At 39.7% G+C, this 13,502-nt stretch overlaps 1 protein-coding gene across 2 annotated transcripts; it reads right to left on the bottom strand.

The window, feature by feature from the left end:
- Positions 1-415: 415 nt before the first annotated feature.
- On the bottom strand, positions 416-12,473 carry LOC141775541 (protein phosphatase Slingshot homolog 3). Of its 2 annotated transcripts, none has more exons than XM_074649005.1 (17): positions 12,296-12,473; positions 10,125-10,279; positions 8,706-8,743; positions 8,419-8,599; positions 6,536-6,651; positions 6,352-6,420; positions 5,474-5,539; positions 5,085-5,261; positions 4,879-4,972; positions 4,654-4,782; positions 4,370-4,416; positions 4,057-4,203; positions 3,321-3,521; positions 2,905-3,133; positions 2,715-2,816; positions 2,482-2,568; positions 416-1,974 (listed from the first exon to the last, which is right to left on the bottom strand). In XM_074649005.1, exons 2-17 carry the CDS (start codon positions 10,170-10,172, stop codon positions 1,837-1,839), a joined length of 1,869 nt encoding a protein of 622 aa, XP_074505106.1. In that variant the 5' UTR covers positions 10,173-10,279; positions 12,296-12,473; the 3' UTR covers positions 416-1,836. The 2 variants fall into 2 exon arrangements, with proteins under 2 accessions (XP_074505106.1, XP_074505107.1); XM_074649006.1 differs by having other exon boundaries at positions 10,125-10,258; positions 12,276-12,405.
- Positions 12,474-13,502: the final 1,029 nt, after the last annotated feature.

Here is a 13,502-nt window from a genome sequence, read left to right as displayed (position 1 = left end):
TAATATCAGTGAGAGATATTCTAAAAGGAAATAATGGCAGATTTTTTGGAATAATCGTTCAGAAATATCAGAGAGAAGTATACAGAGAGGATTACAATATGCATTTGAGAGCTACATTCACAATATAGGCTCATTTGTCGGCGGAAAGGTGGAGATAGGAAAAAGCTCACTGGTGTGATCCCAATGCAAAGGTCAAACACCCCAGGTCTTGACAACTCATGTGAAGGACAAACACAACTACAAGTCCTGTATATATAGTAGAACAACATTGTTCCTGCACAGCAAGCAGGGTCAATATATAGTTTTTAAGCTATGACTCCCTATAGCTTTCATTATCTAATATAAAAACTATCCCGCTTTTCCATTTGTTTAAAGCGCACCAGGATATTGCGTAATGAAGAAACTATGCACTTGGTTTGAGTATAATCATTTATTTTTTCCACTCATAGTGCTTGTTGTAAACAAGAGTGCAGTGCAGACAGTGGAGAGCTTAACACAACGAGGCAGAGATGTGGACAAGATTTGAAAAAAAAAAAAAAAAGTATTCATAGTACAGTGTGATGTTGGCTCAGGCGGTGGGGACAGTGTGTGTATTGTGGGATTATAAAGTGCATATTTCCTTGAACGGTGAGCATGCCGGTTAAATGAAGTAAGCTTTAGCTTGGGTCCACTGGATAACAAGTAACACCAGCATGAAATAAGAATATTCCACATCAGCATTCAGTGATCATAAGTCTGAAAATTGAATAATTTACCTCAATCCATTAAATGTCAATATAAATACATGAGAAAACCCTGAACATTTTTGCTCTCACATGTTGGTATAAAAGCACATGAACATGCACCCAGCAATTGTGTGTTGATATATATATATATCTATACTGTGTATATATATATGTATGCATGCAAAACTTTGGGAAGTCACTCACATTTATACTGCAATCAGAAAAACAGTACAAGATTCATACAATATGCAGCCACCACCTCGTAGTAAAGATATTAAAAACACCAGTCATAGAGTCGTATATCATTCTCAGGTTGAAGGCACTCATACAGCCCTGGTGTTTAAATAGAAGGAATAAAAATAAAAATGGGTTGACATTGGTTCTTAACATACTGATATGATAAGAAAAAGATTTTCAATTCAATATATTCATTGGCACATTGGAACACATTGTTTGGCAAACAGGCTTGCGCCCATAAAACTTGCCCCGACTTGGTCCATGATGCACAGCTTAGATACAGTGAAATCCTCCTGGATCTGTCAACAATGAACGTCTTGTGAAAAAGACTTCTGATGATATGAAAGAAATTAGTCTACCTTGGATTGGCAGCATACAGCCTCATATTTACAGAGGAAAATAAAAGGGAGAACAGTAATTGCATAGATATCATCTCTGGAGTGGGGTGGGGATGTGAGAGCTGAAGAAGGGAAGAGAGAGCGAGTGGGTGAGGGAGAGCCTGGTACGTCTGTATGTGGTAGGATATGTTCAATAAACACTGAAAAAAACATAATACAACAATGTACACTGATAATGAATTAAGCCATCAGATATCTTGGCTTCCACTGGTATAGCAATATTACGGCAAGATCCTTTAATCAACAGTGAACCACCAACTATAATAGAATGAACAGATATGCAATTAAACATAAATTAAAACTTACATCTAAATAATCTAAAATATAAAGCCAGAGCTTATCAGTGTATAAAAACCTTGGCAAGTTACCAGCACACACTTTCCTTCGGGTGTTTTCAGGATTTATTTCCCCCCCCACCATCTATTTCCTCTTCTCTTCCCTCTTTAACTCCCTGCTCCAACGTCTCTTTGATCACTTTACGGTTTGCTTTCATCGGCACGTGGCAGGCTTCGTGGTTCAGGTGACACATCCACGCATGCTCTCTGGTGAGCCAGAGCCCGTCGCCCTTCGCTACGCAAGCGCTGCACTGGAGACCGCCTCGGACTGCCGAGCATCTTTGAAAGCAACAAAGAAGTAGAAGGGTAGCTTATAGAGCAGCTAAATTTAATAAGCAGAACTAAAACATTGACAAGTTTAACATTAAATCAGGGAAAGGGAAAAAAAAGGACATCTAGGGGGATTTTAAAAAATACAAAAGAAGAACTTCAACTATTAAAATGAAAAGAACAGTGTGTAACATTTAGGGGGATCTGTTGGCATAAATGGAATATAATATTAATAAGAATGCTTTCTGCTTTCGGAGAAGTTTTAGTTGGTTACAATCTGCAACCTCACCACTAGATGCCGCCAGATCATACGCACTGCTCCTTTAACAGTGAGATTGTACTTTTGCACTTTCAGTACCAACTAAACTGATATGCTTGTATCTCTCAACTATTTATAGACTTACTGTCAACACCATGCTCCTCTAAATTTCCTCTACTTACAAATCAGCCATTTGTGTGTACAACAGCTTAACTATAACGAGCATGAAAGAGAGGCCGGCACTCGGCTTCATTTACCTGTTCACGTCCTTTATCCTCATCACTGATGGACTGCATGAGGGAGAAGAGGTTCATCCTACCACTGCGATTAACACTCGGAACGACCTTGAGATGAGAGGGAAAGAAAAAGAACCATCAAAAGATTTAGTGAAGGAGCGAGATCTGCACCACAAAAAAGAGACACATGAAGATAGACAGCTTCAGATGCACAGTGTGTGTGTTAGTAAAGTTCTGCCAAGTAGTCTGCTCACCTTGTCTGGTGCATCTACTGTGATAGAAGGACCGATGCTTGGTGGTTCGGTCGGCCCGGGTCCCTGGTTGGTCTCAGACTGGGCGGGGGGCTCTTCAAACACCTGGGTGTGTTTGGGAAGATAAAAGGATTGAAGATAAAATCTGCAGGATTTAAAATGCTAATAACTTATCATTGATGTAACTAATTACCTCATTGTCTCCCTTTGGCTCAGCTTTTTCATCTGGGCTACCTACATCTTTTTCATCTGGACTCTCTGCATCCTCCTCATCACCCAGCTCATATTCATCACTTCCCTCATCATCGTCCTCATCCTCTTCCTCTTCTGGCTTTCCTTCTTCCCCTCCATCCTCCTTGCGCACTGACTTCTGTCTTTGGTCTTTTGACTTTCGCCTCCAGAGTGTGCTGTGACGCTGCTGGCTGGAATGATGAAAGAACATACATCACAATCCTCACATGAGCCCACAAATAAATACCTAAAAAGCCACAGACGGCAGCAAACTCAAAACGTTCTGTATTTTCATGTCTGCGGGGCTTTTGTCACAACAGATTACTCATTTTGGAATAGAGACCTTCGTAAAGCATTAGGCCTAACACCAGGCCTTACCTCGCATTGAGGATGCCGTTGTAGGTCTGCAGCTGCTTCATGAAGCCGTCGTTGGGCTTGATGATGGACCGGCAATCCCTAACGTAGGTCAACGCCACATCCAGTGACCAGCGGTTCTGCTTCATGATGTAGGCGATCACCGTGGATGAAGAACGTGAAACGCCCATTTTACAGTGCACCAACACGGCCTGTCCACGCTTCCTGCGATACACAGAGATCAAGAGACACTCACAAAAAAAATCCACTTACCAGCACCTGTAAAACTCACTAATTAGCACTTTACATTCCTTTTGTTTAATACGTGCAACTGAAGCGTAAAAATGCTGTTTTAAGGGGCGGTATGTTTGGACTATTTCATCGCCAGGCACACAACTTCCTGAGGTCCTCACTGGTTGCCAGGCAACTGGTAATGGCTGAGTTATAGTCTAGCAATAAGTGAGCTTTAGAGGTGCTGATGGGCAGATTGTATTACCATAGGACAGATCTAAGCTAGCCGTTTCCCTCTGCTTCCACTCTTTGTGCGAAGCTAACCACCTTGTGGGTCTAGTTTCATATTTGGCAGACAGGTGTGAGACTGATATCAAACTTCTCATCCAACTCTGTCAAACTTTTGCTTTGAAGTACAGTAGAAAACCTGCACTGGCCTGTGTAACAATACAGAAGGACATCTAAGCAAAGCCTTTTCACAAGTTTGGACTTTAGGTGTCTTCTGATGTGTTTGGGGCATCAGGACTACCTTGCAGCGTTGATGAAGTTGTATGTGTCCGTCCAGTGAGGGAGCAGGTCGGTTGCCTCCACATCGTACACTCTGATGTTCATATAAGTGAAGGACTCTGGGAAAAAGTTGTCAATCTCTCTTGTCACATTCAGAATATAGCCAATACTGAAAAGAAAAAAAACATACAGACACAAACTTAGAGCCTCAATGCTGACTCAGCAAAACACAATGCACAATTCAGTATTACCCATGTCATGAGACAATGGGAAATAGAGATGGACAACAACAATTCACGGAGCTATAGAAAAATGTTGCAGGTGAAAACACTGACTTGTTTTTCTGCAGCTCGTCAAAGTTAGCTGCGTTCCACTCAGAGCCCTGAAACCAGATAAAGAAGGAGAGGTTCAGTCGAGGGCAGAGAAGACAAAAAGGAAAGAGTCGTCTTCCCTATCGCTGTCAACACAGATGTCCCACAAAGGGGAAGTTACAGTCACATGACAACATCCTGGTGAAAGCACACTTCTGTCAGTTTATTGACTAAAGCATAAGAAAGGCTTCTCGCCATGCTGGTAAAATGAAGCTTATTATGGTCTTTGAAGCCCCGCAATCACTCACCAGGTAAAGGAAGTCAAATATTTTGGAGGGTTTGTCCATCTGTGCCATGGTGACCAGGATCTCATTGTCAATGTACTCCTTAAAAGGTCTCGTGTCGAAGCCTATCCTGGTCTCCAGGGCAGTGTGCACCTGCAGTATCAAAGGAAAGATCACATTATACAGTCAAACATACATTTTCTTATTTTTATTTTTTTTAACCTTTTATTTTCTGCCCGTATGTCTTACCATTTTAGACGTGAGGTTGTCCAGGTCTTCAGTCCTCATGATGTCTCTCAGGTGCTCTTTGATTAGCCTCTCATTGGAAGTTCTCTCTGCAGAGCTTCCCATGCAAAAAAAAGGTGAAACTATAGTACAAGCTGACATGTATATGCACTAGCAATAAGAACAAATGACACGGTTCTTTACACTTAACTACAGTTTAGAGGTACTACCTTTGTGAATCCCTGCGGACCGACTCCAGGTCGTTCATGGCCTCCCACTCGTTGAGGCAGTAGCGGTCTGACTCGGTGTGCTGGTGGTAGTGCTGGGCCCACTCCAGGCCATTTCCTGGGATCACCGCTCCCTTGACCGCCCGCTCGCAGCAGCCGTGCAGCGCCTGCAGCACTGACCTTATAGCGGTGGGGAGGGCAGAAGATTATGTATATTTGAGGACACTGAAAACCTCAGAAAGAAGCTACAGTGGTTAAAAATGCAAGATCTAAAGTATGGGAAAGTCTTGTAAGTTGTTGATGAGGTGCTTTAGGGAAGTGACGTGCTGGATGCAACAGTAAGGATATAAATGTTTTAACAATAATACATGGGTGTCAGCATTTTCACTCACCACATGGTTTGCATGGAAACAGGCTTAAAAATTCGGATCTCTTCAGCCGTTGTCACGCTAAAACCACTGTGGAAAAAAAGGCAGAAGTATGAGCTACAATACTGAACTGAGGAAGTAATACTGATAAGAAGCATTATTGGACTACACCGAAGAAGACAGAGAAATTATTCAGTGTGAATTAGTGATGGTTCTTGTGAAAGAAGTGGAGAATGAAAATGTGAGGACAGAGAGAGAGAGAGGAATTAGCAGTCGGAGGTGTGAACCAGCCTGATGAGGGTGAACATGCTGGTGCGACATGGCAGCCGATCAGAGCATCTTTTTTTTGACACTCAGCATGTGACCGCAGCAGATTAGTTAATACGTAGAAGTCGACAGCAGAGCTCGACTGTTTTTAGAACTGCGAACTCTCAGTTTCACATTGCCCTTCTCTACATCCTCCTCTGAGCATCGACAGCTAATAAGGACACCATAATGAGTGGCCACAAGCCAAAAAACGGCCCCGACCATTTTAATCAAAGCCGAGCTGGTTGTTAAGGTCACTAAGATTTACAGTAAAACTGAATGTAACCAGGGAGTTGCTTTCAGCCGCTTAACTCTCACTAACTTTTTCTTTACTGATGCCAACCATACTTAACCTTTCATTTAATTGCAAAAACACATGATCTCCATGCTTATATAAGGGTTTGAGTGAGTGATAGGAGCAGTTGTAATTTATAAAGAATGATTCAGCTCTACAAATAGAGACCATTACTCATTCACATTATCTCTGGCCAGAATCCCAGACATCAGGCTGCTCCGTCTGTGCTGCAGCCTCACAAACTCCTTACTTGTGCATTTGCACTTTCAATTCATTCCCCTTTTTTAAAAATGTTTCTTACCCGTCTCCGTCCAGATACACCTGTGTGTCGCTCCATACTGGCAGAACCAGGCCGATGGTGCACTGATCGCTGCAAAGAGGACAATGAAGGAAGTTTAACTCGTCAAAGCTAAACCAGAGATTATTAACTGAATGGAAATCGTAACTTTGTGACACAGTACACCTGCATCTTGGTTTACACACACCTGCCCGAGCTGGGGAAATCCATGCCCAACAGGATGCTCTCTTCTTTGTTGCTGAGGGTGGCGACAACGATCAGATACCTGACTCTGACCGAGCCGGCGGACTCCAACTGCACCGCCTGCATGACAGAGTGCAGAGGACGAGAGCAGCGGGGAAACAGAGGATGTGTGAGACAGAAAGGAGACAAAAAGGAGGGCAAGAGGAGGGTGAGGCCAAGGACAATTAATGTCCTTTAAATGCAACATTTTGCAGTTCCCACTGAAGTCTTAAGTTACCCATTAAACCAGACAAACCTGTCTGATTACACAGAGTGCAATCAGTATATTTTCCTTGGCCTTCCTGGGAATTCAATGTTGTGATTACAGAGAAACAGATATTGGCTGTAGTCCAGTTAAAGGACCATACCTGTTGGTTTGTTCACATGTTTTAGCCCAGTATCTCTAAATCCTTACAAACTTTAACTTAAAACATTATGTTTTAGATTGATTGATTTTATTTATTTTTTCTGCCATCCACGCAGCTTCTGGTAAAAATATATTTCTCAGTAGTCCATCGCACTCAATTACTATGTTTTATTCCTTGACTAATTTCCACAATTGATGCATGGTAATACAGCTGAAAGTAAAGTGATGTATTCAAGCCCTTGCGGGAAGCTCCTAAACCCATGACTACAAGAGCTGACTACTGAACAATAAACATGTCTAATGTAGAGGGACGTCTGGAATTCCCTGCTAAGCCTGCTGCCTCCGCAGCCCGGCTAAGCTGAAGAAAATGGATGGCTGGATGGAAAGAATTTCATGATGTCCATGTTCGCCTTTTTTTTCATCTTCTGTATATTATTTTTGTTTCATTATTTCAGCTGTATAACCATAAAATAATAACTTAACTGACACAAAAATAAGCCAAACTAAATGTTCAGCGTGATGGATTATTCACATCCAGAATGTTTCAGGTCTCTGCAGCACATTTTCATATTTCAGAGATGAAATGCAAAAACTACTGGTCAATCTCACAGGTAGTGGAATGCTTCCATCAAGCATCAGTAATATGTTGCTTTGCAGCAATGGACTGAAACATGCAAAGCTGTCGTTATAGTCCATTGATGCGGAATCTAGCTTATGCATTTACATTAAACTTTAATATCCTGTAGTCATGTTGTCCTTAACAACTTACAGAATATGGCTGTCTACCTGATGTGTCCCAGCCACAGCACATTATCCACCTACAAATTGATCAGGTGTGATGTGTGTGAGACATTTTGCATTCAGAGTGCCGGCTCTGATGCATCAAATCAAGCTTAATCTTGTTCACAGGTAAACTGTTGGGACCAATGACGTGTTTAAACCTCATGTGTGACGGCCAGGCCTGACTGAACAACAGCAGAAGTGAATTACTCCAATAGTCTGAACTACTCTCAAATGTGTGTTTTGTTAGAAGAGCAAGATTCCATCATCATAATCAACTCAATATACGAGAGAACTCAACATATTGATGCTATGACCTCTACCTGAGATATGATTATGCGTGTAAATGAACTTGGTAAATGGACTTGCATTTATATAGCGCCATTCTAGTCTTCCGACCATTTAAAGTGCTTTACACTATAAGCATTCACCCATTCACCCATTCACCCATTCATACACTGATGGCAGAGGCTGCCATACAAGGTGCCAACATGCCCATCAGGATCTAATCTAAATACTCATTCACACACCGATGGCACAGTCTTCAGCAGCAATTTGGGGTTAAGTATCTTGCCCAAGGTCACTTCAACATGTGGAGTGGAGGAGCCGGTGATTGACCCACCAAATACACGTTGATGGAAAAGGATTACTTGACAAACAAAGGAAATTTTTCCTGCACGTCATTTTTCAACAGGCCTCACCAGCTTGATGGTATCTTCTGGTCGGAGCAGTTCAACCATGGCATGAATCTGTCTGCGCCGTGTGTCTGGCGCTCGACCGCCTTCCTTTACAGGAGAAGGTGGAGTGGGAGGAGCTTCCTCATCAACCCTCTCTCCATCTTCCAGCAGAAGAACTGCTCCCTTCACAAGGGCAAAGCTCTCCCTACAGATGGACAGAGCTCAGTCAGTATAACTTCGCTGTAATCCACCAACTGGGAATCCTTTTGTGATTAGATGACAGTTCAAAGACAACGCTGGTGTACATCTACCTTTTCTGAAGTATCCCTCTTCTTTGGAGGTTTTCATCCTTGAAATAAAAAAAAAATATTTCGCCTTAGTTTGTGTGTGTGTGTTTTTTGATTTAATAATGCAGATTTTTATGTTTCTATTTTATAATAACATGGTCTGTTCTATACATTCCAGCAGACTGTAACGTTTCTGTGGCGCAGGCTGCTTGTAATCGTGAAAAAGGGTTGACATATGATCATCCCAGAGAAAGATCTAAGCAGATGCTGGAGTTGTAATACACAAATTAATGAGTAAATATTGTTTTTAATGCTCCCAAAACTACATGTATATAATTAAATGAAAGCTAAAGTCTTGAAACAAAACATTCTGGGAACATTGGAGGCAGCATGTGTGATGTATTTCCTGTTGAGAAGTGTGGACACAAAAGGCCCCGAAAAATTGTTTAGTACTTTCTTGGGTGAAATGTGGTGCAACACAGATAAGGTGCAGTGGAAGACTGAAGTGAGGAGACAGACGCGGAGTGACATGTAAGCACAAGGAAGACAGTAAGGAGGAGTGGGGGTGGGGCGGGTAAAGACAACGATATTAGCAGTGAAATTATATAGAATTATACTAAATAAAAAGGAGAAATACAATGCAAGAGGGGGGAGGGGGAAAGAAACAAGAAAGAGAGAGAAGTAGCGGTAGTAACAAGGGTTCACAGAGAAAGAAACTTGAGACAGTAACATTACCTGTTACGCAACTGACAAGTCCAGACAGAGTCAAGAAAAAAAAAAAGAATTTAAGAGGAGAAGTGGGCAGGAGCCAGGAGAGGAACGATGGGGGGTTTGAAGAAGATAAAAAAGGAGAGAACACAAGTTAAGATAGTAGAGTGATTAGATACTGCGACAAAATATGCAAAAAAAATGAGACCCACAGTCAGGTCATTTATGGTTTAGTTGGCAATGACAAAGACCAGAAGAAAAGCCAGGTCTTGGATGTTAAGTTAAATAATCTTCATGATAGAGTGACAGAATGAGAGGAGATAAAGTTAAAGACAGAGGCTGGTGATACAGTATGTACATGAATATATGTATGCATTAAACAACTACAGTGGCAGCGAGCAGTTAGACACACAGAAGGTGATCCAATCACTCTTTGGCATCCCTGTAATGAACGTGAATGGGAGCTGAATCACTTTGAAGATGATGACTATATCTGTGGCATGTTTGTCCTGTAAGCCCATCAATGCAATCACATCCACTGAAAAACAAAACAGCCTCATTATCTTTCAGGCACATGTAGTGCTGACGGACAAATCCAGGAGTGACTGCTCTTCTTGCAGAACTTGGAGGGTTCACATATCATTCTTTGTAAACTTAAACAATTGCATATCTGAAGATATGATGCAACATGCCCAACTTGTGTGCACAACAAGGCGCAGGGATGATTGAACTCACTGGAGCGGTGGAGATGGATGGGAGCCTATGCAGGGTCAACAGAGCCATTGCAGAGTACAGGTCTGTCTCCACTAAACCTGCTATTGCTGGCAGGCTCAGACAGGTTCCTCAGCCAAAAGTGTGCTGTGGGCGTGGTGAAGAGTGGTATTTTTTGCCTGAAATGACACAAAGATATTTCGGTTTGATTATATCCAATATATAGGCTTTATATCAAAGATTCCTAAAGAAGAGTCTGAGGATGTCAGTTGCCTGCTTTAGGGAGTCCTACGAAATGGAAGGAATAGTTTTCACAACAGCGTCTTTGTTGTTTAATCCAGCAGAGGTAGAGTTGGGTAATGTGAGGATATATAGCACGGGATATGCATAATGTCAGAGACTTTGTCACATCTCTGGTTGTATTAGGTCATCATTTGCTCAATGGCATTACTGGATTTACATGAGTTTTGCATCAGGGTGAGGTGATGTGTCTTGATATTTGGGTAATTCACTTCCCCTAAATTGGCAGAAATCAGACTTTTTTTATCTGGTTATTTAATCTATAAAAAGGGTTACTCAAATGAATTAAGAAAAATGTCACAAGATATTCATGATACATATCAATAACAAGGTATATTTTATCCACAAAGATAATTTATTGTCATTCATTATACTGGAACGAAACTACATTCCTTAAGTGCCAGAATAATTGTATTGTTGCGCAATAAAAACAAAGAGCTAGAAAATACCATCTAAGAATCCATTACTAAAGCAGCTGATCGATAGTCCAGTGTTGGTCATGTATGTTTTTTTCTTTGGTTCCTTTTCCCTGATTATGGGCCTTGAGGTTAAATGGTTGTGGAAGATGTGTATGAATGTGAAATTTATATATGTTTGGAAAATTTGAATGTTATTAGTGTAACACAAATATGATGTATGTGATCAATTTAATGTACTTGATTTCGGACCCCAGGAAGACTAGCTGGTGCCATTGGTATCAGCTACTGGGGATCATTTTTAAATACAATAAATAAACAGAGAGGCAACAAAAATAACAAAATGAAGTAAGATAAAATACTGATCATTTTCTTTTGCTTATTAGATAGGGTGTCATGATTGTTGACTTAGAAGTCATGCAAATAAGGGTGTACCTCAGGTCATTATCCACAGTAATATTAGCCAATATGCATCTAAAGTATTTTTTTTATTTAAGGTTAAAGGATTACATACACATACTTGTAAAGGGACATACTTATTTATTACATCTACCCTACCTATTTTACAAGTGCAATTACCTCTGTTTACATTACATCTATTATTATATGTTATACTTCTAGTGTAACACTTCTGTTTATATTTATTTATTACATCTACTTTACCTGTTTTATTTGCTTTATAACTGTGTGTGTGTTTTACCTGTTATATGTTTTATCTGCCTCGTTTAGTCTTGTCAAGTATTTGTTTTAAAGCACTGACCAGAAGTGGCAACTGTGAATCTCGTTGTATTTAATACAATGACAATAAAGCTTTCTATTCTATACAGACAGCAGCAACAACATATACATATATATATATATACATATAAAAAAATATATATATATAAATATAAAAATAAAATTAAAATAAAATATATATAAAAATTAAAAAAAAAAATATATATATATATATACAAAAAAATATATATATATATATATATATAAAATAAAATTTAAATAAAATATATATAAAAATAAAAAATATATACAAAAAAAATAATATATATATATATATAAATAAAGAAACATAAGAAAAAGAAAAGAAAAGAAAAAGTAATACCCGTTTTAATAGTGCAGTGTCAAGAGATAAGTTCATATTCATATACATACACATATAATATACAATATTATATTCTCAAATGAGACTCTGTGGACTGCTGAGCATGGAAAAGGCATGAACAGTGAGGTAACGCCTGCATTGCATGACAGCAAATATGTGTCAGCTCGTTGCATGCAGATAATACACACATTCATCCTGGCATTGTTAACAGGTGAGTAATCATAAGTAAGTGGTTTGATCCTGACTGACGTGTTAAAAACAGGCGTTTCGTGACTTCAACCACAAACAAATAGCATGTTACACCCAGTCCGAGCTAACAGCTGATGGTAGCCTCCTGCTAACATGAATATATATATAAAGAAAACGGTTTATTTGCTCACCTTTTCAAGACTGGGTCCCCTTCTCTTTATTTCCGGGTGGAGCTCTGAGGGTTACTTGTTTGTTCCTCAAGTAGCCAACAGTCACTGAGAGCTCCTTATTCCGCCCTCTGTCGCTGTTTAGAGTGAAGACTTCTCCATTTACAGCTCAGCTGCTGCTCCACTGGACTCATTGAGCACTGTGCAGGAGGCAGGAGGAGACAATGACGTCAACACGCAGGGGAGCGTTGAGCTACGTAAACACGTCATCCCACAATTGTTTGATTATAATTATTACTAATGAATTCTATTGATAGGACACTAAGCAATTTCTTATGGAAAAACAAAACCCACTATATGCGAAAATCTGTGGTTATGAATACATAAAACAATGGTGGGCTAAATTTTATAGACTTCAGCTCTCTAAACAATACATTCAAAACTGGATCAAACAATATCTAAAAAATCCTACCTCAGACAGTAATGCATTTTTTTGATAATAATTTAATTTTAATTCTCGCGAAGTGCCACATTCACAAGTGTAAATTTACCAAATAAAAGCCTAATTTCTTTGTATTTATGAAAGAAATGTATGTACAAAAAAGCAATGAAAATAATGAATGTATTCAATATCTTTAAAGTTTTTAAGTGAAATTATTCTAGGTCTTTTTTTTATTATTTTATGTTGGTTTTGTTTCATTTCTGTTGTCCTTTTATGTTTGGCACAGCTCTTAGTTTATGTTTTCGCTATGCTTCTTCTGTATGTAAATGTTTTTAATGTTTTCTGCTGTTACTATGTACACTGTCATTTTGAAATAAAAAAAAATAAAAAATCGCTAATGAATTAATGATGTGGCAGGTCGAGGTGGATATAATTGATTAAATATCTAGCGTTAAAAAACAAGTGATCTAAAATAGAACACACATACGACATTGTCCGCTCCTACTTTTTTTTTACACGGTTCTAGGAAGTGGAATCAGAGGAGAGATGTAAACAAGTCCTTACTAGGATAAAAGGTGTTTGCTGGGGAGACTCACAATTTGCTCCCAAATCAATATACTTTATAAAACGCTTAACGGCGCAGAGCCAAGTGTTAATAGACTGGTGATTTATGTACTTTAACATAGCCTTTTACAACTTATTTTATGGTTGAAATCGGTTGAAATCAAATGGCTAAATCTCCACGCAGGCGCAGTAGTGTGACATGAAATACTTCCTGATGATGATGAT

Source organism: Sebastes fasciatus, chromosome 10 (genome assembly GCF_043250625.1).
Source record: "Sebastes fasciatus isolate fSebFas1 chromosome 10, fSebFas1.pri, whole genome shotgun sequence".
In the NCBI taxonomy this organism is placed as follows: Eukaryota; Metazoa; Chordata; class Actinopteri; order Perciformes; family Sebastidae; genus Sebastes; species Sebastes fasciatus.
The sequence above is the reverse complement of the archived record's forward strand: the minus strand, read 5'-3'. Positions and strand labels throughout refer to the sequence as shown.